We start from the raw sequence: 25,393 nt of genomic DNA on the forward strand, positions 1-25,393 counted from the left end.
TGGTCCAAAATGTGACCATTTTATATTAAGGAAGTATTAATTTTCATTATTTTATGCAATGTAATATTATGCTATTTCTCTTTCACCTTCTTGGGTTCTACATTTTCTAATATATTACTATTTGTCTGTTTTTCTCCTCTTCCCCCACCCCTTAGTTTTGTCTGTTATATGGAACCAGGCTGGTGTTCCAGGAGCGAGCCTGGTATCTGGAACATAAATATTTGACTCCCAGGGCCAGCATGAGGATCAGGACTCAGGTAAGAGTCCCTGGTGTGCGCAAGAAACTCTTGTGCTTCAGCCATCAGGTCTTTGCTTTCTTAGAAAACAGTCCTGCCAATCTTTTATCGGTTTCCACTCATGGATTTTTATGCCTCTGGGACTTCACATACGTGTTTTCATTGCCCGCCATGATCATATTACACTTTGGAGTTTAAGTGACAAGGAAATGATTCACTGTGCACGAACTTTCTGACGTGAAGAGGAGAGGAGAGAAGCCAAAGTGTTTTCCTTGTCTCGGCCAAAAAAAAAAAACAGTATTCAGTGATTTTCATTTTCTTTCTTCTTACCAAAACCTGTTAACTCCTTCTTCGTATTCAGAAACATCTGTGCTATTTTTGTGTCAGTGGTAGCAATGGTAATTCAGTATGACAGCGAGAAAGTGCCTGAAAACAAAGGTGAATTCAGCGAATCACCACAAAAATGCTGCTCTAAAGAAAGACTATCAACAGCATAATCATCTATAAAACACGTTTTCTGAGGACCTCCTGTCTCCTAGGCCTTCCGGTAGATGCTGAAATACCAACAGGTATATGCTCAGGCTCTGCCTTCAAGGCAGCTCTTTATATCTGGGGACACAAAACTGACTTTAGAAACACAAATAACAACACAAGGGAGCGGAGGCCTTTCAGTGAACTTGGCCACAAGAATAAGTTCAGAGTTCAGAGGACAGAGGTCACTTAAGAGTGAATGTCATTCTTGTGCTAGACCTTGAAGAGGGGAAAATTCAAAGTCGGGGTAGTGGTTCAATTGAGGAGGGGGAAGCGCACTTGAGTCTTTAGACGGGGTTAATGAAGAGAGCAAAATCAGAGGAATGGGAGTACCGGACAGACATGTTAAAAAACAGTGACAAGACCAGTTTGGCTGAAGCCCCAAGTGATAGAAAAACCTGGAGAAGTCTGCAAGAGCAAGACTATAGTAGACCCTGAAGAACTGTGAAGAGTCTTTTTCCTTTTTAGAGGAACAGCAGCAGTTATGAGGAAAAGCATACGTAAAGATGTTTCAGTTATCTATTGCTGTGTAACAAATGACCCCAAAACTTAGTGGCTTAAGATGACAACCGTTTATTATTTCTCATGATTTTGCATTAGAACAGGGCTCAGCTAGATGGTTCTTCTGCTCCACGTGGTGTCTGCTGGCTACATGCTCAAGATGGCTTCTTCACTCTCATGGCTGATGCCTTAGCTGGGATGGCAGGAACAGCTGGGGGCTGCTGGGCGACCGTGTCTTTATGTCTCTTTATTTATTAAGGCCTGGTGTGGTCTTCTTCAAAGCATGGTAGTCTGAGGGTGGTCGAATGTTTTACGTGATGGCTGGTTTCCAAAGAGAAAGTAGAAGGTGCCAGTCATCGTAAAGGTTAGGCACAGAACTAACAGAGTGTTACTTCAGCTGCATTCTCTTGGCCAGAGGAAATCACAAGGCCAGCACAGATTTGGGCTTAAGCGGAGGCTTCACCTCTCCCTACGAGGAGCAGAATGTACATACAGGGAAGGAAAGGATTGATGGCAGCTATCTTTGGAGAGTATTTTCCACAAAGAAAATGTCCACTTTGGAGAGAGAGGAGGAGAATATTTTTTAATTAAAAAAAAAAAACTACATGAGGGAGGATTTTAAATCCATATGACCAGGTATTTAAATGACATAGAACTAGGTAAATAATACATCAGAAGAATGTTGAGTAAAAGAAACCAATTTTCACGTAAACCATTGAGGTGCTTTTGTATTCTTATAGTACAACATGCTTTCCACACTTTTCATTTACTGGATTCTCAGAGCAGCCTGGGCAATAGCAGGGAGCAGCCAGCCACTTTGGAACAAGCTTTATCTATGGGGCTAGATCTGGGTTGCTCAGGCCTGCAGGACATCTCAAGGCCCTTTTGCAGATCTCTGAGCCCAGCCGTGAACACTCACCCCTTCTCTGGGCTTTCCTGGAGTTCCCAGAGGTAAGAGGGTGGTGGAGCAGGCACAGATGCTTCCTTTCCCACTTCTATGTCACTTCTTTGTGGAGATCTCAAGGCTTCAGAAATATTATTAGCAGCGTCTCTTCACTAAAATGTCTGGGACCCTCGGCCAATTGGAGGTGCTAAATAGGAGTGTGTTTGTGAAGGATTGAAAAGGGGACTGTGATGATTGATATGACTAAAACTGATCTAGATACTGTCACATGATAACTCTTCAAGTTTACTGATTCTTTCTTTAGGTGCATCAAATGTGCTGGTTAACTCATCCTATAAATTTTTAACCTAACTTGTTAGATTTTTATTTTTAAAATTCTTTTTTAAAAAAATTTTTTTTAAAGATTGGCACCTGAGCTAACAACTGTTGCCAATCCTTTGTTTTTCTGCTTTTTCTCCCCAAACCTCCCCAGTACATAGTTGTATATTTTAGTTGTGAGTCCTTCTAGTTGTGGCATGTGGGACGCCACCTCAACACAGCCTTGTGAGCAGTGCCATGTCTGCACTCAGGATCTGAACCAGCGAAACCCTGGGCCACTGAAGTGGAGTGCTTGAACTTAACTACTTGGCCATGGGGCTGGCCCCTAAAAATTCTTTTTTCTTTTCTTTTTTATATCACCCTTGTCAGTTTTTAGTTTCCTATTCCTCAAAGATGTATTCAGTATTGTCTTTTATTTCTTTATGCATTGAAGCATAGTTGTTTTATAGTCTATAGCTAATAATTCCAAATCTTAAGTCTTTACAGGTTTATTTCTTTTTGTCTGTTGTTTCTATTCTGTGTCTAGTTATCTTTTCATGTGTGCTGGTCATCGTTATTAAAAAATGATTTGAAAGACTTATATGAAGGCCAAATTGAAGGTACCTTCTGCTTCCCCTTACTAGGCATCGGAAGGTACTCTGAGACCCACCTTAACTAAATTCAAGGCTTGAGGTTTCCTAGAAGACTCAGAGAGTTCAAATAAGGGCAAAAATTTCTTTACCCTCCCAGAGGGTTATAGCTCTTTGGCATCCAGCTTATTTTAGCAAGGGTCTCCTATTAAATTTCTTGCCTAGTGCTTGCCCAGGTTTTGACTATCATCCTTTCCTACCTCCACCCCAGGCACCATGAGGTTGTCAAAGTGAAAATTTAGGTTTGCTGGAAATGGCAATTGCCTTGTATTTCTTTTGGTTCCCATTCTCCTGTAATTTGTGGCATATTTTGTCATGTTATTAGAGCTTTGAAGATGTTTCCAATATTTTCTCTAAGAATTCTGGTTGTTTTCAGTAGGAAGGTTGGTCAGTATCAGAAGCAGAAAGTTCCTTCAATGTTATACACTTGACCCCACAGTAGCCCTTTGAGTGGCCTTCATTATCCTTACACATAGATGAGGAAAATGAGACCCGGCATGGCAAGGTAACTTGCCCAAAGTAACATAGCTAGTCAAAACTCGTCTCTCTCTGACTCTAAACGTTTCCGTTTATTTTATTTGGATAAAAATCAGCATCAGCTAGTAACAACAAGGACACTCAGTGTTCAGTTCTTGGTTTCTTATATGATTCTCCAATAAAAGGAACCAGGGTCTTTGGAGAAATGGCTGATTCTAGGGCTGGGGCAATGAATATATAAGATGGGCCTGGAGCATCTTCCAGTGCCAGAAAGTAAGAACCTGCTTAAAACAAAAACAAAAATCCAGACCCCCACAATTGTGGGGTTGTGTCAGAGGGACACTGGAAGGAGCTAACTGAAAGAGCTCCCAGTGGCCAAGGCTGGAACAATTTGAGAAAGAAAGTAAATAACATAGTATTGGATTATAACCCAAAGTATAAAATAATTAAACACAAGTCCATAATGATATAAGTAAGTGGTTAAACAGATAAATAAAAGGAGTAAAAGAGACAAGTCCTCCTTACAGAAGATTTCCAACTAATATATGTAGATATGCACCCTTCAGGAAGTGAAACTTAATTTCCTTTCCCTTGAGTGTGGATTGGAGTGAGTGATTTTCTTTTATTGTAAAGAATGGAGTGTTGACAGGGAAAAGAGTTACCGTGCGGTGGAAAAATCTGGCAGATCCCACCTTAACCAAGTGATTAAGGTTAATATCACCAGTAATAAGTCGTGCTGATCACAGGTACCTCTGATATTATGTGATGAGAAGAGCATTTCACTCTTCCCCAAAACCCATAACCCCAGTGCCATCATGAGGAAAAGTGTCAGACAGAACCAAATTAAGGATGCTCTACACAATGCATCACCAGCACTCCTCAAGCTGTCAACACATGAAAGACAAAGAAACACAGACTAGAGGGGACTAAGGAGACATAATGGCTAAATGCTATGTGGGATCCTGGATGGAGTCCTGGAAGAGAAAAGGATGTTAGTAGGAAAACTGGTGAAGTCTGGATAGAGTTTGTAGTTTGTTAATATTGACATACCAATATTGGCTTCTTAATTTTTACAATGGACCATTGTTATGTAAGATGGTAACATTAGGAGAAACTGGGTGAAGGGCATATGGGAAGTCTCTGTACTATCTTTGGATCCTTTCTGTAAATTTAGAGTATTCCAAAATAAAAGTCTGCATCAGGGAATAGCAATCAGCCTGGCCTGATTCTAAAGAATAAGACTTTTCAGAACACCCAGGAGTTACACTGAAGCTCCAATCTAATAATAATTGGCAATGCATTTATTCATACTAAAAGGGAAAAAAAAAATCTCATTTCATTCTCATAAAAGTCTTCCAGGTAAGTAAGGCTCATGTAGTCCCCATTCAACAAATGAGTAAAACCAAGAAACAGAGAAGTTTAACCACTGCCCAAGATTCTAGCTAAGCACAGAACCCAGAACTCCTAATCCCACATGGAAGTGGATTAAGCACGAGGCATCACCAATCTGTAGCCCCCTTGTCCACACAGAGCACTACAGAGCCCCACAAGAGGAGGTTCAAACGCTTCCCAGAGGCCTGCCTGATGTCCCAGAGTAGGGAAAGTCCATCCACGTGCTCCCAAAGCAGCCCAAGTGCCCCGTGTCCAACTGAGGCCCACAAGAGGGTTGGGTTGGGGTTTGTTTTCTTTTTAAATTCAAGCAGATGCCCCGCAGCCCTTCTTGGCTCTGGTAACTAACCCGTTTCTTTTGTCTGGAACTTCAGTGTTGACAGAGCTGGTCCACATTCATTATGCTGTGTAATCCCCACAAGCACCCTTTGGTGTGAATAGCTGTTAATCCACTTTATGGATTGGGAATCTGAGGTTGACTTGCTGCTGATTTAGTGAGTGGTAAAGGTGAGGCTTCTGGACTCCAGCTCAGGGCTGTTCTCGTGTTCTGGGGTCTGAATCATGGGGTGGGCTGGCTCCACCTTTCTGCCCTCAGAGTAGGGCCCTGGCTCAAAGGCGGTCCCATGACGGTGCCCCCAGGGGCTTCATCTACACAAGGCCCCTAAGTAAAAGGTTTCTGTGCCCTTTCCATTAAGTACCATGGCAGGGGGATGTGCAGAACAATTGTGTGGTTTGTTCTTGGAAAATTTAGTGTCCAGGCATTCTCCTGTTTCAGTCTTCGTTGACCTAGACATCTGTATTTATTTTGCTTCCGATAATTATCAGCATTAGAGAGTAACGCTCAGCTGAGGCTCATTTTAAGGAGCAAAGCCTTTCAAAATAACATTACAAGTTAACAATCTTACATCCGTTAAAACCAACTTCATTTTGCTTTTTAAAAAAAGACAATATAAAATAAAATAAAAATTTCAGCTCCTTAAAATGGTATATTTTAATGCAAATAAATATTTGGCCTGTGTCCTCTACTTTATTTTATACCAGCCCTTACAGTAAACTTAAGTTTTAGATAGAATAGCCTTATTTTTCTCATGAGAGTGTTTGCTCCCTGGACTCAGGGCACAGCTGTCCTGCTCTGTCGGTGCCCACCAGCATCAGAACAGTGGCTCTCGGAGACATTCGGAGAAGAAGCAAGTGCATGTGGACGTGTGGTCAGCTCACGCTGAGAAATCAACACAGGAGGAAGCTTTAAAGTCTATGTGTGTTGAGAGAACCACAGCCCAGCTGTGGGTTGCAGATCAAAAAAGACCCTATTCAGTGTGGTGAAAATAATACTTAGCGAAACGTTGAATCAGGCTCTGTTTCCTGCCCTGAACCCAAATAATGGGACCATGTGAGAATGCAGCTCATACAGGACCTGCAGGGAAGTGAGCAGGGGCTGCAGAACCCGGCGCAGATTCGGGGAAGGCCACGCCTCTCCACCTTCCAGAGGCCCTGGGAGAGTGCCTGTAAGAGCAACAGTGTTAAAGACTGAAAACACGCAAGAAGAGAGACAATGAATACTGATCATGGCCATGTCTAAGCAATCTTGACATGCCCCCAATACTTGATCGCATTACACCCATAGCTGGTACCCCTTCACCCAAACATTGCCTTAATGTCCTCTTTGAGTCCTGACCTGTCACTCCTTCCTACGTGCACTGTTCCTATTGGAGCAACAGATGACTGAGGCCTTGTCCCACTTGAGTCATTCTCCCATGCCTCTACAGCCATTTTTACTTAGGTGTGTCCACTGATGTGCTAGGATGAAACCAGACTGACCGCCCAAGTCCTGTTTTGTGGCTGTGCCAGCAAGTCGACACAGGAGACCCAGCACCCAGGAGCCTTGTTCTGCCCCACTGAAAGGAACCATCCCTTTTCTCCCAGAGTAGGAGCTGCTCAGGGACGTAGCCAGGAGGCCACAGGGAGTCTGCCAATGCCAAGTGACCTTGGCTCTTGGGCTGTATCTGCTCAAGCCTAAAACAACCACTAAGGTTTGGGTTTTAGTTTCAGTTTAGTCAAATAGTTAAATCACTGAAAACATTGAAACTGAAAAACATTGAAGCCTGTTGATTGATGGATCATTCAAGTAGTTCTGAGTAGACATAGCCACTGACACATTGATTTATTTTTAGGAAATGTGGCTTGGAATAACAATGTGCACAAGAACAGCAGACACCAGACCCCAAAAGCCCAAAATTCAGGCTCCTTTGAGTTTAGAAGATGGGTTACACTCATTTACTATTTTGAACTAAGCGTAGAATATAAAGGCAGTCGTTGCCTTGTGGCAAAAGACTTGGGTTGGAAGAAATAAAACAGGGGAAAATCTTAGGGGATAGTTCCAAGCTGGAAAGATGGTGCTGGGACATTAACCCTTCTTCTCCTCAAATCTTGACTTCAAGAACTTGTCCCCCACACCCATAGCTGTGAGGCTTAGAAACGGTGCACGTGCTCTTTGCTTCCTATACATGCAGTGTGCCTGTTTTCCATGCTACCTTAAGTGTTTCTTTTTAATGGACATTCAGATTTCCTCTCCTTCTATTTATCTTTCCCCAAACCACCTGGACCAACGCAGCCTAACAGATGTTCAGACACAGGAATCAAATGCAACACGAACTGAGGGTTTAGGCACAGGATGTTGAAAACATTCTTGGACTGGGAAAAGGAGGTAGGGTTTCTCAGTCTTGGCCTCACCCACAAACTCTTGGTTTTCTATGTAAGGAATTTGAGAAGAGATCTTTGGCTCCCCCACTCCCATCCCACCCGCCCAGTAAGGCCCACCTGACTTGGCTACACACAAATGACGAGGTTGTGAGAACTCTTGGCTGCGTCCTCCAGGCTGAGTGGAGAAGCTGGTGTGGGGCGTGACCGCAGGTACCTATTCCACCAGGGAGGGAAGGGACATCTCCTGTTTGGTGGCCGTGGTCAAGAAGCCAGGAGTGTTACTGAAATAACATCACAATGGAGTGGTCCTACAGGGAATGCAACTGAGTCAAATTGTGAAATCCTCTTTGATTTGAAAGCATTTAGCCTCCTTTCACTTCTCTAGGACCCCCAATCCACCTCCAGGAGACGGCAGGGACCAACCAGAATACAAGTATATCCTGGTCTACCTTCTCTGCCTGGAGCCAGAGACCCTCAAACAGAGAGACAGGAAAAGTGCCAGCACTGACACAGTGCTGCTAAGAAGGGGGGAAATCTCTTTTCCCTTCCCCTCCCCTTTCTCCTGGCCCAAGCCAGCTCCCCAGTGGCATAAAATACATTGTTGAACCTATAAATGCAGGCCATTCAACTGAGGTTAAGAAAATACAAGTGGGATTTGGTTTCTTCGGTTTGGTCAGTAAAAAGGACCTTAAGGTCACCACCCCTGCAATCCTGGTTTCCTTGTGGCGGCCACCTGGTCAACCCTCACGCTTTGCCCACAGTACGGCTTTGTGTATCTGGGGAGCGAGTGCACCAGGATCATTCTATTTCCTTCCTTCAAGGATAACTTGTTACAACCACAGGAGAGAGCAGCTTGTTTGCTGAGCTCCAGCCTCTGAGTTCTTCTGACAGCTGCCTTATCCTGGGCTCCTCGGGGAGATGCTTGACGTGCTGCATAATTGGGGCCTCCTCCACGAGAGGGTCATCCCCTTACTCCGGGATGCGCAGTGAGAATTTCCCACTGGTGAAATTTGTTCCTAAGAGTACCTGCGCGACACAAAAAAGACCTTTGAGGAGATGGAATTCAGCTGTGTCCCAGCAGACAGGGCAGAACTCAGTCGCAGTTAAGGACAAGGCGAATTTTATTATGATTCTATAATAATAAAATTTAAATGAATTTCTGAACTTGAAACAGAAATGATCCTGACTATCTCCATTTTGGTAGAAATTAACATTCTATCTGGAAATCAATATTTTTTGTAAAGTAAAATGTGTTCCTAATTGCTTGTCTTTTTTCTGATGGTAAGTCACTCTTTTCCTTTGATTTTAGCGACTAGATATTGCTGGGGCCTGCTCCATTTCTTCCCTCCTCTGAGGGACTCAGAGCTCCTCGTTCTTAGTAACCATACAAAGAAAGCATGAGAGCTGGCCCCCTTTTAAAGCACAGAGAAGGGACAGGACTCACTTGTGAGAAACCGTAGGTCTGCAGGAAGCCAAGATTCCTCTGTACGCTCCTGCCCTGGACAGCTGGTCATTCACGTCACAGCCTGTGGCCTCGAACCACCAGGCATTAATTCTGTAACCAACTTGGCTACTGCTGAGACAATGAAAGAAAAATCTCCAGCTCAAGTGTGTGACTTTTTCAGAGTCTTTTGGGATACAAGTGTTCTATTTCTTAATCTGGGTGATGGTTACATGAGTGTGTCCATTTTGTGACAGCTCAGCAAGCTGATATATGCTTATTATTTGTATCTCTGCATGTCCGTTATGCTCCAACTAAAAAGAATAAAAAGAAGGAAGAATCTTCTGTTGTGCTTATATAAAATCCCTTTGTTAAAACCTAACCTGAAATTTATTCTATGTTTTGGGGAGAGTTGTTTTTCAATTAAACTTTTTATTTTGAGAGAATCATAGATCCACATAGAGTTGTAAGAAATAATACAGAGAGATTTCATGTCCCTGTGCCTAGTTTCGCCCATGGTGTCATCTGCTGAACTATAGTACAATATCACACCCAGGATTCTGACGCTGATACAGTGACAATGCAGGGGTCCGCCATCACCAGGGTTCCTCACGTGGCTCTTTCATAGCCTCACCCTCCTCCCTTTGCCCACCTCCCCTTTAATCTTTGGCAACCACTAATCTGTTCTCTATTTCTATAATTTGGTCATTTCAAGAATGTTGTATAAAGGGGATCACACAATATGCGACCTTTTTGGGTTGGCTTCTTCCACTCAGCATAATTATCTGGAGATTAATTATCCAGGTTGTTGCATGTATCAGTAGTCTGTTTCTTTTTATTGCTGAGTAGTATTCCATGGCATGGACGTACCACAGTTTGTTTAACCATTCACTCATTGAAAGGCTTATGATTTGCCTTTAGTTTTTGACTATTAGGAATTAAGCTGTTATAAACATTCGTGTATAGGTTTTCTTATGAATATAAGTTTCAATTTCTCTAGAATAAATGCCCAGGAATAGCATTGCTGGGTTGTATGGTGGGTACATGTTGATTTTTTTTTAAGATATTCCCAAACTTTCTGAGTGGCTGTAACATTTTACATTCCCACTAGCAGTGTAAGAGTAAGCCAGCTTCTTCACATTCTCACCAGCATTTGGTGGTGTTGCTATTTTCTATTTTAGCCACTCTGATAGGTATGCAGTAATATTTCATTGTGGTTTTAATTTGCATTTCCCTAATGGCTAACGATGTTGAATGTCTTTTTATATGCTAACGTGCCATCTGTATATCCTCTTCAATGAAATGTCTGTTCATATCTTTTGCCCATGTTCTAACTGGATGGTTTAGGTTTTTCTAACCATTGAGTTTTTAGAGTTCTTTGTATATTCTAGATATTAGTCCTTTGTCAGATACATCATCTGCAAATATTTTCCCCCAGTCTGTAGCTTGTCCTTTCATCCTCTTAACATAGTCTTTTACAGAGTACAAGTTCTTAATTTTGATGAAGTCCAGTTTATAAATTTTTCCTTTTGTGGATTGTACTTTTGGTGTTGAATCTCAGAACTTTTCACCTCTCCCTGTGTCCTGAAGATTTTCTCCTTTAGGTTTTTTTCTAAAAGTTTTATACTTCTACATTTCACATTTAAGTCCATGATCCATTTGGGGTTAATTTTTGTATAAGATTGAGATTCAGTTTTTGCCTGTGGATGTCCCCTTGCTCCAGCACCTGTTTGTTGAAAGGTTATCTTTCCTCCACTGAATCGCTTTAACGAGTCTGTATAAAATCAGTGGGGCATATTTGTGTGCTTCCATTTCCACATTCTTCATTTTGATCCATGCATCTATGTATCTGTCCCTCTGCCAATAACACATGGTCAGTCTTGGTCACTGTAGTTACATAAATTTTGAAATCTGGTAGGTTGATTCCTCCCACTTAATTCTTCTTAGAAGTTATTTTAACTATTTTCCGTCTTTGCCTTTCCATGTACATATTAGAATAATCTTGTCTATATCTACAAAAAAATCTTGCTGGGATTTTGATAGGAATTATGTTAAACCTGTCTATCAATTTTTGGAGAAATGACATTCAATACAATGCTGAATCTTTCAATCTACGAATATGGTATGCCTCTCCATTTATATAGATCTCCTTTCATTTCATTCATCAGCATATTGTAGTTTTCAGCATATAAGTATTGTATATATTTATTAGATTTACATCTAATTATTTCTTTTTTGGAGCAATTATAAATCATATTGCATATTTTATTTCGTGTCCACATGTGCATTTCTAGAATATGGAAATACAATTGATTTTAATATATTGATCTTATGTTGTATAACCTTCCTGATCTTACTTATTAATTCTAGGAGTTCTTATAAATTTTTTGGAATTTTCTACGTACACAAACATGTCATCTGAAAATAGGAACAATATTTTGCTGGATATAGGATTCTGGGTTGAGGGTTCTTTTCTTTTAGCACTGGAAAGCATTTCTGGCCTCTATGTTTCTAATGAAAATCTGCTTTCATTCAAATTATTTTTTCCCTTGCAACTGAAGTGCCATGTCTCTCTCTCTCTGCTTTCAAGATTTCATTTTATTTATTTATTTATTTATTTTGCTGAGGGAGTTTTGCCCTGAGCTAATATCTGTTACCAATCTTCCTCTTTTTTTTGCTTGAGGAAGATTAGCCCTGAGTTAACATCTGTGCCAATCTTCCTCTACTTTGTATGTGGGTTGCTGCCACAGCATGGCTGACTAGTGGTATAGGTCCACACTCAGGATCCAAATCTGCAAACCCAGGCTGCCAAAGTGGAGTGCACCAAACTTAACTATTACACCATGGGGCCAGCCTCAAGATTTTTTTTATCTTTAGTTTTTGGAAGTTTAACTATGATGTGCTGTGTTGTGGATTTCTTTGGATTTATCATGATTGAGGTTTGCTCAGCTTTTGGAATTGTTGGTTTATGTCTTGTGGCCAAAATGAGGGAGTTTCCAGTTATTTCATCAAGTGCTTTTCAGCCCTGCCTTGTTTCTCTTGTCCTTCCAGAACTCTGATGACACTAAAGTTAATCTTTTATTATAACCACACATGTCCTGAGCCTCTGTTTTTTATTTTTTTTTCAGTCTATTTCCTCTCCATTGTTCAGACTTAGTAATTTCTGTTGTCCTGTTTTCCAGTTCAGTAATTCTTTCCACTGCCTCCTCTATTCACTGAGTTTTTATTTTGGTTGTATTTTTTGGTTCTAAAATTTCTATTTGGTTCTTCTTTATATATTCTGTTTCTTTGTGGAGATTTTCTACTTTTTCATTGGTTTCAAGCATGGTTGTAATTGCTTGTTGAAGCATTTTTACAATGGCTGCTTCAAGATCTTTGTCAGATAATTCTAGCATTTCTGTCATCTCTGTGTTGGTATCTATTGATTGTCTTTTTCATTCACTTTGACTTCTGATTGAAACCTGGACATTGTGGGCATTATATTGAGACTTCAAATTGTATTTAAACCTGTTTTAGCTGGATTCCTCTGACAAGGAAAAGGAGCGCACCACCTCATGACTGCCCTATAGGGAGGGAAGTCCATGTTCTCCATACAGCCTCTGCTGACATCCAAGGGGGAGTCCGTGTTACTTATGGGTGGGGTGGAAGGTCCAGTTACCAACTAGGCCTCCACTGACACCTCCCTGGTGGAGAGGGGTAGGAAAGCCTCATTACTGTTCCCACATGGCTACCACTGACATTGGCAGTGTCTCTGCTACCACCATGTGATGGTTAAGCCCTGACTCTCGCTAGGCCTACTCTACAGCACCCCATCTGGAAGAGGAAGGAAGGAGTGCTTCACTACTGCCAGGTGCAGGTGGAAGTCCAGGCTGCCCATGTGGTCTCCATTGACACCGTCGGGGGTACCTCATTACAGTCAGGTAAGGGTGGAAGATCAAGATCCCACTCGGCCTTGAGAGGTGTGGATGGTGGGGTCACAGTTTTTCTGTAGAGTTTGGCTGGAGTAGAGCAGCTATTATCTAAAAGTTTTGTGTCTTGCTAGGCTGGCCCTTTGGGAGAGAGAGCAAGCTTTTGTTGGGATTTTTCTCTGCATCTGTTGACATTCCCGAGTTGCCAGCTTCTTTACTCTGAGTGCAGGATATATGAGGTAAAAAGGAATCCCAGCGAATTCACCATTGCATCATTGTCCAGGTTCCAGCATGCCTAGACAGTCTGTCTTCTTCTCTTCACCTCTCAGAGTCTTCTTCTGTTTGTTTTACATATAATGTCCAGGAGTTTTTGTTGTGCTTTGTGGGAAAAAGGGCAAAGTACATCTGTTCTCCCAGAAGTGGACTCGGACTATGATTTTTGAGAAGAGAGAATGGTATCTGATAGGATGCTTTCTGGAGAGCTTTCTGAGTCCACTTGACCTCAGACCGGTGGTCTCCCTTGGACCTTCTGTTTGTTGAGTCCCTTTTCATTTGAGCCATCCCCAGTCTTCCTGTTCTCATGCTCAGGAGTCTGCCTGCAACTGTTTCATCCAGTGACAATGTTTGACTTTATCTGAAGGATCTTTTCCAGTCTTTGCTGGCCTAAGAACCATACAATCCTGATTCCCATAAGCCCAAGCAAGAAATTTTCCTAGGAAGAGTTGACCTTTCTATTTCAAAGTGAGGAAAATAAATGTATTGAGTTTTTCATCATGGAAAATAACTTTTCATTAAAAAAATTATTATTATGTTCTTACTTTTTAGGTGCTGACAATTACCATTTATATAAAATAATGACAGTAGACAGTACTTTTTTTGATAGCCTTACTTGACAAAAAGAAAATGTTGGCAATCACATGTTGGTTCTCCCCATATTGCTTTTTTCCTTTCCTTTTCTCTTAATTAAAAAAATTGTGGTCTAGGGGCTGGCCCCTTGGCCAAGTGGTTAAGTTTGCGCGCTCCGCTGCAGGCGGCCCAGTGTTTCGTTGGTTCAAATCCTGGGCGCGGACATGGCACTGCTCATCAAACCACGCTGAGGCAGCATCCCACATGCCACAACTAGAAGGACCCACAACAAAGAATATACAACTATGTACTGGGGGGCTTTGGAGAGAAAAAGGAAAAAAATAAAATCTTAAAAAAAAAATTGTGGTCTGTATTACATACATTGAGGTGCACAATTCTTAATGGTACAGTTCAGTAAGTCTTTACAAATCAAATGGTAGACTGTGTAATACACACTTCATCACCCAAGAAATTTCCCTCAGCCGCTTTTCCATCAATGCCTCCCTTGTGGCCTCGAGGTTCTGGTTTTGGTGCTGCAGCTCAGTTTGCCTGCTTCCGAGCTTCAGAGGAATGAGGCAGCTAGATGGCTCCTGTTGCTCAGGGTGATGTTTGTGAGATGTGCAGTAGTGCATTCCTTCCTTTATTGTCTGAGTCATGTTTCACGGTATAGACCTCTGCTGACCTCTCCCAACCCTTCTCCCTCCCACATGCTGATCTTTCTGGGCCTCTGCTATGTCAGTCTCCAGGAATTGGCCTCGTTATCTCCGGGTTGCCTCAGCTGCATAATTCCATAGGTATTAATGTACAATGTCTTATTTATACTCACCTGCGGGAAGAAAAATTAACTTAAGACTTCCTTTTAAGTTTTTTTGCATTAAAAAAGTTGGATTGGACTGAAAAAAGTTATTTATTTTCCTGTTGATGGACAATTAGGATGTCATGTGTTGGTATTGTTATGAATAAGATGATCAGGATCATTTTTGGACATATGATTTCATTTCTTTTGGTAAATACTTAGGAGCGGGATTAATGGATAGTATGGTAGACATTTATCTAACTGTCTAAGAAACTGCCATAAACAGTTCTCCAAAAGTGGTTGTGCCATTTTACACCTCCACCAGCAATTTGTGGGAGTTCCATTGTTCCACATCCTCACCACATTTGGCAGTCAGCCTTTTTAATTTTAGCCATTCTAGAGGGTGTGTAGTACTGACCTATTGTATATTAATTTTCGTTTCCCTGAAATGATATTGAATGGTGTTAGGCACCCTTTCAAGCGCTTATTGGTTATTCATATGTCTTCTTTTGCTTTCTGCCCATATTTAAACCATGTGCTGTTGCTGTTTTTTAATACTGAATTGTAGGAGTTTGTTATACATTCTAAATATCCGTACTAGGATTTTCCCAGTCTGTGTCCTGTCTATTTGTAACAGTATCTTTCGAGAAGCTGAAGTTTTTAAGTTTGATGAAATAAAATTTTTCAGCTTAAAATTTTTTTGTTGGTGCCCTTGGGCCTTGTCTAAGAATTCATTGCTTAATCCGAGATTGCAAAGATATTCTCCCATGCTTTATTCTAGAAGCTGTATGATTTTTACTTTTAAATTTAGATCTATGTTCTATCTCAATTTAATTTTTGAGTATAGTATGAAATAGGGAGTTGAGGTTCATTGTTTTTTATATGGTTACCCAAATGTTCAAGTACAAATTGTTTGAAAGGTTGTCTTTTATCCACTGAAATATCTTGGCTTCCTTATCAAGAATAATTGACCGTGTAAGTGTGGGTCTGTTTCTGGGCTCTCTATTCTGTTCCATTGATGTATTTGTCTACTATTTTGCTAATTCTGTTTTGATTGTTGTAGTAAATCTTGTATCAGATGATGTAAGTCCTCTAGATTTTTTATTCCTTTTCAAAATTGTTTTCGCTGTTCTGAGAACTGTGTATTTTCATACATATTTTAGAATTAGCTTGTGAATTTCAAGGGGAAAACAAGGGGACAGGTAGGATTTTGATTGTGGTTGCATTAAATCTATGCATCAGTTTGGAGAGAAGTGATGTTTTAACAACCAGTGAACATGGTATATCTCTCCATTTATTTAATGCCCTCCAGCAGTGTTTTGTAATTTTCAGTAATAGACTTCTTGAATATATTTCATTAAATTTATCCCAAGGGTTTTTTTTAATGTCTTTAAAGCTATGGCAAATGGTATAAATTTTAATATTGTATATATATATATATTCCATATTTAGTACACACACAATTAATTTTTGTACATTGAGTTCTATACATAAGCTGACTAAATTCACTTAATATTTCAGGTAGTTTATTTGTGGATTCCCTGAGATTTTCTAAGTACTCAATCATGTCATCTGTGAATAAAAAGTTTTTCTTCTTTCTTTGCTTCTTTTGTAACATATTTTTCTTGCCTTGTTGCATTAGCTAAGACCTGTAGCTCAATGATGTTGAAAGGAAGTGTTGAAATGAGGCATCCTTGCTTTTCTCAGTCTTAGGGGGAAAGTGTTCCATATTTTGGTGTTAACTGTAGGTTTTTCTTAGTTGTCTTCTATCAGACTGAAGAAGTTCCCTTTTATTCTTGGTTTATTTTATTTTATTTTATTTTAGAGGAAGATTAGCCCTGAGCTAACTACTGCCAATCCTCCTCTTTTTGCTGAGGAAGACTGGCCCTGAGCTAACATCCGTGCCCATCGTCCTCTACTTTATACGTGGGATGCCTACCATAGCATGGCAGGCCAAGCGGTGCCATGTCCACACCCAGGATCCAAACCGGCAGACCCCGGGCTGCTGAGAAGTGGACCGTGCGAACTTAACCACTGTGCCACTGGGCCAGCCCCTATTCTTGGTTTATTTTGAGTTTCTATCTTGATTATTTTTTAATTTTATCAAATGCTTTTTCTGAATCAATTGCTTTATTCCCCCCTTTATTCTATTAATGTGATGAATTACATTATTTTTTTTAAAGATTTTATTTTTTTCCCTTTTTCTCCCCAAAGCCCCCCGGTACATAGTTGTATATTCTTAGTTGTGGGTCATTCTAGTTGTGGCATGTGGGATGCTGCCTCAGTGTGGCTCGATGAGCAGTGCCATGTCCACACCCAGGATTCGAACTGATGAAACACTGGGCCGCCTGCAGCAGAGCGCATGAACTTAACCACTCGGCCACGGGGCTGGCCCCTGAATTACATTATTTTTTAAGGTTAAATCAATCTTTCATTTTTGGGATAAATCGCACTTGGTCATGATGCTTGTCCTTTTTATACATAGATGATTCTATTTGTAAACATTTCCCCCCACCAGTACATAGTTGTATGTTTTAGTCATGGGTCCTTCTGGTTGTGGCATGTGGGACGCCACCTCAGCATGGCCTGATGAGCGGTGCCATGTCCACACCCAGGATCCAAACCAGTGAAACCCTGGGCCACTGAAGTTGAGCATGTGAACTTAACCACTGGGCCATGGGGCTGGCCCCCTATTTGTAAACATTTTAAAGGTTTTTACATCTATGTTCATAAGGGATATTGGTCTTTAATTTTATTTTCTTGTTATGACCTTGTTAGGTTTTGGCATTGGGGTATGCTGGCTTTATAATATGAAAAAAAATGTTCCCTCACTCTCTTTATTTTTTTAAAGAGATTTAGTATAAAATTGTAGGTTAGAGTTTATATCCTCTGAGACTAAAAAAATTTTGGGGGGTATTTTTTTGGAGCGAAAATCTATGGCAGTAAATTTCCCAGTTTTTAGTTATCTTAAAATTTTAAATTTTATCTTCATTTTCAAATGACAATTTCACTCAATATAGAATTTTAGATTGATTTGTCATCCTGTTGTCTTCTGTCTCGCGTTGTGTCTGATGAGAATTCAGCTATCATTCTTATAATTTTTCCCATGCATGACATTAATGTTTCTTTGACTAACCTTACAATTTTTTCCTTACCTTTGATTTTAAGCAATTTTACTATGATATGCCCAGGTGTGGGTTTTGTTTTGTTTTCAATTTATCTGTTTGGTGTTCACTGAACTTCTTGAATATGTGGAGGATGTTTTATATCAAATTTGGAAATATTTCAAGCATTACATCTTCTGGAATTTTATTTTTCATTCTCTCTGACTTTTGGGATTCCAATTGCCTGTATGTTAGGTTGCTAATATAATCCCACAGGGCATTAGTATTCTGTTTATTTTTTTTTTCTTTTTTCTCTCTGTTCCACTTAGAATAATCTCTGCTGATCTTTTTCAAGCTTAGTGATCTTTGTTCTGCAATATTCAGTCTGCTGTTAAACTCATCAGTGAATTTTTATCTCAAATATTTCATTTTTCAGTTCTAGAATTTTCCTTTCATTTTTAGAGGTTACATTTATCTCATGAAATATCCCATTGTAATCCATTATATACATTTTTCCTTATAAATTCTTGCATACATTTGTGATAATTGTTTTAAAATCCTTGTCTACTAATTCCAATAACTGGTCATCCATACATCTGCTTTTACTGATTGTGCTTTCTCTAGATTTCGGGCTACATTTTCCTGCTTCTTTGTAGATCTTATAACTTTTTATTGTACTCTGAATATTTATGGTACTTTATACATAACAGATTTTATTTTCTTTTGTTTATTTCCTTTTCTTTTGTCTAGTGGTTAGGTTGAGGGGCTGACCATTAAGATTCCACCCAGAGTCAAGTTGACCAAGGGCTGCTTTAGTTCGACTGCGTTCACTGTCCTTAGACCAACCCCATCCCCACTCCCATTCTGCCCTTTCAGTCCCATCAGCGGTTGAGCTGGGAGGATGTTGGACTACCGTCCCGGATATCTTTGATTCACCTTTGGCTTCAACCTCTGGTTGTTACTATGGGAGCAAAGTTCTCTTGCATCTTTCTACATCCCAATTAGAAGTAGAAGTCCTCCCAAATTGCTTTTGAAATCGTTTTGGTCCATGAAATTCGAAATTCTAGGACCCACTGACACAGAATTCCTTCATAATAACTTTGGACTCTTACCGTTTATTTAGTTTTGGCAGTTTGTGGGGCTTCTGCTTCTTGAAAAAACATTTTGACTGAAAATTAGTCCTCCTTGGGTATGTTCACATTTCTTTGAGTCCGTACTTACAAGGCTGAACTGTCAGTTGATTAAAATACCATATTCTTTTGTATGAAAAAGTGTGAAGCTAATAGTTAAGCTTTATTATAACCACCTAATTTAATATTCTCTCTCATTTCGTGTAAATGTCTTTGTAGAAAATGTTACCAAGAGCGGCGTTGTGGTTACGTTAGTTCCATTGCCAATACTTTTATATGGTTTCCTGTATTCTAGAGGGAAAGCTGTATGCACTTGCTTCTTTTTCAACTTTTCCTCTTATGAATCAGTAGCAGTATGAATAAATGTCAGAAGTTCTTATTAAGTGGTTAGAGTTGATGCCCCCATCTCAGCGTTCTTGTTTTAGGTAATGATGACTAAGCAGACTTTGTAATACAAAATGTGAAAATGCCAGAGTTATAAAGAAAAGGGTTTTCATTACTAGCTAAAGAGCACGTGACAATCGTAATATTATAAGTACTCACTCTGTGTCAAACTCACTTGATTCTTACATTTTAGAGATGAGGAAAGTCTCATGGCTTGGAAGTTACAACATCAGGGTTCAAAGTCCCCCCACTTTACCAAAATGGGCATTTTTCAGTAAGACTTAGAATAGAGTTGTGTACTCTTTGGGTAAAAAACATTGCAATAGGAGAACGTTTTGAGGGCAATTTGTCTCTCCTCAAAATATAAATGAAGGTTTTTGTTGTTGTTGTCATTATTTGGTCAAAAAGACAATTTCTCCATGCTAACATTTCAGATTATGCTAAACAAACATTATATCAGCTGAGGAACCAATCAACATAAAATATGTTGTATTGATTCAGAGAAAATACTAAGCTGGACTCCTGATCATCTAATAGAATCCTGCAATTTCATTTCACGCTGAGGAAACTTGGCTGTAGAGGAACCCAGGAGAATGTATGTGTTCTTGGGACCAGGAGACCCAACAAGCTAAGGTGTGGCTCTGACTTGAGGGGCTGGTCTGTGGTCAGTAAAAACAGGAGCTCAGGTGTTTGTTGGGTAAATCGAGAGAGCCAGAATCACAGCATACAATGTGCAATTGTGCCTCATGTGAGCGCTTCAGAAAAGTTTGTGTCTATGTTGACCACTAGCCAGGCATGTGGGGCTAAGGTGGCAAATTAGCTGTTACAGACCTAACAGTCTGACTCCTTAGAGAATGTTTGTCTAGAGAGGTAGGCAATTCTTCGGGGCAGCTGATTGGGTGGGAGAGAAGTAAGGTCAAGGCCTCTTGAGTTTGGTGAGTTTGGAAGGCTTCACAAGAAGTGGTAAGAGCTGCAGTAAATTGATTGTGGCGATTTCCACTAATGGCTGTTTGACAGTTAACATGTTGCCCTTTTGAAGGGATATGCACTGTGTTTGGTGACTTAAGGTATGGACCAGAGAAGCAGGGAGGGCCTGCAGACCAGTGCAGAGAAGTTCATCCAACTCCACAGGAAGAGAATCTGTTGTTTCTTGAATACCCTCCTATCTGAACCTCGTCAGCCAGGCATATTTTCAGGAGAGCTAAGGCCTTGTCCTTCTCAGGAAAAGCATCCAGTTCATCAGGCTGGTGCTTTGCATCATGGCAGCTGGCTCTGAAGCCAATGTCCTTGGCACCTTCCTCCAGTGGCAACATCCTAGAGGCCCCCTGGGCTACCCATTACTGCCCTAGTGCTCTTGGAGAATCTGCATGGCTGGGCAGATCCACACCGACACACACTGAATATCAATTTTGATTTCGGGAGAACATCAGGGGTCACATCTTTGCTTTGGTGGCAGAGGCATTTCCTCAGTGCAACATCCCGTATACTCCAGGGACTGGAAACAGTGAGGCACTGGGGGAAAGATGGATGCAGAATGAGTAGACAGGGCTGTGGAAACAGAAAGCTCTGGATTAAAACCGTGGTTGTGCCAGTTACAAGGCATGTGACTTGGAGCAAAGTCCAAAATTCTTTAAGCCTTGGTTTCCTTATCTGTAAAATGGACAGATGTAAAAGTTGTTGTGAGGACTGCATGAGGCAGTTAATGTCAAGACCTCCTCTGTTACCTGGCACACAGTAGGTGTGCAGCAAATGACAGTCCCAGGCAGCAGGGAGCAGAGCACAGGAAACCTGGTTACATACGCAGAGGGCTGGTATTGCTGCATGACATTGTTATAAAGATGCTGGAGATGCAGTTAGGCTGCCAGATCAAGGCAGCCACGTGGCTCGCTCTGTACCTTGTTGCCTGTGCATGCCCAGCCGTCTGGGACAGGGTGTGGAGAGCACAGACAGACACTACAGGGGAGAGAGAGATCCTTGGCAAAGGCTGGGGCACCAATCTACGAAATGTCCAGTGGGGACTAGGGTTGGAATGCAAACGTGGAATAACATGGGGGATGTAAAAGCAGGCAGAGGTGGCCAGAGGCGCCTGGCAGAATCTCAGTGACATGTCACAGCAGCAGCAAAGGCCATAAACGACAGCCACAAGCAATATGGAAACCTCATTTCACCAATCACTTTAATCTTATTCCCTCATCACATCTTTTAGATTAGAAATTACTCGTTGATTAATTGTTTCAAGGTTCCCTTTTTTTAAAGTTTCTGACTCAATATCTAGTTGTCCAAAATCAAGTCAATTGAAAAAGAATGGGCAGAAAATTACATGACCAGCCCACTGACATCTAACAATCCCTTAGAAAGTAAAGGTTGGCTGCATAGAGATTCCTTTTGAAAATTAGGTATAACTGATATCTAATAGCAAGTTTCTTTGTTGTTTGGTTTGGTTTGGTAAGGTTAGAAGTTTCCATTTCTCTGTGTCAACCAGCTAGTGCGATTGAAACCAAGAAGGGCACACCTGCTGAGCACCTTCGGGACACACACTGTCATTTCACATTTGAGAAAACAGGACGAGGAAGGTTATATGCCCACAGTCCCAGGACAAGGGAATGGTGGAGCCTAGTTCCACAGCCTGGCTCCCTGGGCGGCTTTTGTGGGAGAATTCTCTGCAAACCCATCACTCCTAATTTCCCAGGCATCTGGGGGCCCGGTTCCCATATAAACGCTTTCCCCTATCATCCCCCTACGTTATATGCTGGTTATGTTACATCTGGCTCTACTATCTGAGGAGCATCTATGTGGGAAGAACGCATGATTCTCTTATGTTACCCAGTCCAGAGCTCCTGGAAGATGCGCTTCAAAATGTCGCTCTTTAAAAATCAGTATTTTCCAATGGGTTTAGCCGCCTTCTGTATGGCAGGTTGTCCTTTCCTCGAGGACAGCTTAGACGTGGGAGGCCGTTCTGTGACTGTGGGTGACGGTGGTGGGTAGAGCTGCCCTGGTCCCGGCTGTACTCCTCCAGGCAGCCAAAGCCGGGAGAGGCCTCAGAGTGCAGGGCACAGCCTCCCTGCCACTGCTCTCCCTTGGCAAGCAGTGCGGGAGCCTGCAGGGTGCCGCACCATCTCGCAAGAGCAAGCTCTTCTCTGTGCCCTGGCATCACGTTACCGACCTGAGAGACAGTTTGGAAGGGATTTTAATAAGCACCCAGAAAGACAGATCCTTTTACTGCTTGAGACTGCCAAAGCACTGTCAGAGGAGGCCAGTTAAAACAAAAGATTTAAATAAGAACCAGAGTCTCACAACACGATACCCAAAATGTCCAAGTTTCAACTGAAAATCAGTCACCATACCAAGAACGAGGGAGACCCCCAAACTGAATGGAAAAGGACAATCAACAGACGCCAACACTGAGACGACAGCAATGTTAGAATTATTTGATGATTTTAAAGCAGCCATCAGAAAACTACTTCAACGAGGAATTATGAATACATTTGAAACAAATAAAAAATACAAACTCTCAGCAAAGAGGTTGAAACTATAAGGAAGAGGCAAGTGGAAATTTTCAAACTGAAAATGTATATACATTTTCTATACAGATATACAGATATGTATATATATATACACATATAGGTATACAGTAATGCACTGCATAATGTTGTTTTAGTCAACAACATACCGTGTATACGACAAAGGTCCCATAAGATTAGTAGCATATAGCCTAGGTGTGTAGTAGGCTATAACATCCAGGTTTATGTTGTGAGTATGCTCTATGATGTTCGCATGATGACAAAATCACCTATGATGAATTTCTCAGAACACAACCACATCGTTAAGTGACTCATGACTGTACATATAAAATAGTCATATGTAGATATACAGACAAGAACTAGATGTTCAGGAAAAATAAAAGTGATAGGAAAGCAAATGGAGGAAATTAATATCTAGCCAGTATATAGTATCTGTGACAAGGTCAATAATGCTAAATGCTTTATTATTTTTATAATTACCATATAACACAAATATATTATTACACGTTATTATTTAATTTAATCCTTACAAAACCCTAAGAGAGAGAGAATATTGCCTTTCTACAGATGAAGAAACTGAGGCTCGGCAAAGCTAACTGAGCTGTTCATGTTCTTTCAGGTAACACAGTGACTGACTATTTCAGGATGGCTGTCCAAGGCAGTAAATCTGTACTCAAGAACCGAAAGCTTGAAAGAGACCTCATGAAGTGACAGTGTGTCAGATGAGGGGGAAAGGCAAATGCGTGATTCAGTCAAAGAGAACGAAGAGTGTCAAGCGGAAGGCAGGATACACTTCCTAGGTCCACGTAGAAAGTGCAGGTTGTGCTTGGGTGGTGGGTAATGGAGTGCGGGAACCCACTCAATCAAGTGTTCTTAAAGGGTTCAAGTTCACAACCAATAACTTCACTTGAACTTGAGAGGCAAGTGAGAGTGATTCTGGGCTTTTGGGAAGAAGAATGATCAGGTCAGAACAATACTCAAGGAAGGTAATCTTGTGAGGCAGGAATCTAAAGGGCTTGGGGAAGGTCTGAATGGCGGGGTACAGAAGAGAGTAGGGAGGGTTCTCACACCCAGTGCTAGTCTGGAAACAAGTAGAGAAGAGAAACTCTGGATGACTTTTCCATGGACGATAAAGAGACAGCAAAGATGAATCAACCTCTCTCTTGATGAGAAATGTTCACAGAAGTATGCCTGAGGGATGCAGGCTGATACTCGTTTTATATAATACCCTCAACAACTGTCTGGAGACGGTGCTGTTCACAGAAATGAAACGAAACATTTAGATATTGTTTCACACACACACACAATCATCATAAAAGGTTTCAGACACATAAAAGGGGTCAAGGCATAAAATGAGGAATTTCTCTGTATCTATTCCCCAGCTTGTCATTTTCAGGCTGCCTTCCCATCACCAGTGGAGCCCACCAACTCAGTTGATGAGAGGCTTGTGTGTTGATGTATACCTTCTTCTTTAAGGAGGATACTCTTTAAAGCCATCTTAAAAGAGAAGTACCTCAGGCTTCACAGAATAATAAGAGAAATCCAAATGGAATGAAGCGGTGAGTCTGGCATCCACGTGTGCATGCTTGATTCCACATGCTGTCACACTCAGCCCCCAAGTGTCTGTGCAAATGGACAGATTCAAGTTGAAACTTACTGGATATGAGTTTCTTAGAAGGCTTTAAAGGGCTTGATGATGGCATTTTGGGGATAAAGAGTTGACAGCTCTTGGCTTTGCTGCCTTACAGTGGGGCCTTTACATAATTACCTCACTATCTTCCCAGTCACTTCTGAGGTCAGCCCTCTCACCCACACTCTACAGTACAGACTCCCAGTCTTGGAGATGAGCCCCTGTTGGCCACCCTTGTTAGGAGTAGGTAAATACTGCAGTCTGCATGAAGTAAGGTGATAAGCCTGTGCCAGGCCATTCCATCACACCAGCTGACTCTGGTTAGGTGTGACCAGGCCCCATCCATTTCTCTCTCCTAAGGGTACAGGAGAACCTAAGAAAAAAATTTGTAAGACTTGGGATCCCTGGTTGCAAATATCTTCTGCCTTCTTTCCCCATCTTTGACACTTTGATTTTACTGAGTATTTTTGTTAGCAGCTAAAGCCCCTCATAGAGATGACAAAGAGTGGCAGACGGTTATAAGGCAAGTCCTGGTGATTTGCCTTCTAAGTTGGATTAGGGAAGTGGGGTGGGTGGTGGCCTGCAGTGGGACTTCCAGCCTGCTATTCCACTTCTTTCCCAGATACCCCACCAACTGGATGGTCATTTGGCTTTATAAACTCTTTTAGGACTGAAATTCTCTCTTTTGGTTAAGCCTATTGTCAACTAAACCTCATTGTTAAGTGTTTTAATTGCATAATTATAGAACTGTCCTCAGATTATTAAGAGGATAGAAGTGCAGCTGAAGATGACCCCAGTGAATGGCAACTTGAAGTTTTTAAAGGAAGGTAGCTGTTTTAGTTACCTATTGCCATATAACAGAATACCCTAAAACTTAGTGGGATAAAAAACCAACTGTTTATTTCTTACTGTTCTGCGGACAGGCATCTGGGCAATTCTTCAGCTAGT

General features: G+C 41.2%; 1 protein-coding gene across 9 annotated transcripts in view; it reads left to right on the forward strand.

Annotated features, from left to right (window-relative positions):
* The window catches only part of ACOXL (acyl-CoA oxidase like), a 359,669-nt gene that overhangs the window by 329,997 nt on the left and 4,279 nt on the right, over nucleotides 1-25,393 (forward strand). For all 9 annotated transcript variants that reach the window (XM_044772863.2, XM_070511750.1, XM_070511749.1 and 6 more), the window contains one exon: nucleotides 156-257. In XM_044772863.2, the coding sequence (XP_044628798.1) occupies nucleotides 156-257 (102 nt within the window). The remainder of the gene's footprint in view (nucleotides 1-155; nucleotides 258-25,393) is intronic.

This window comes from Equus asinus, chromosome 6 (genome assembly GCF_041296235.1).
Source record: "Equus asinus isolate D_3611 breed Donkey chromosome 6, EquAss-T2T_v2, whole genome shotgun sequence".
NCBI lineage: Eukaryota > Metazoa > Chordata > Mammalia > Perissodactyla > Equidae > Equus > Equus asinus.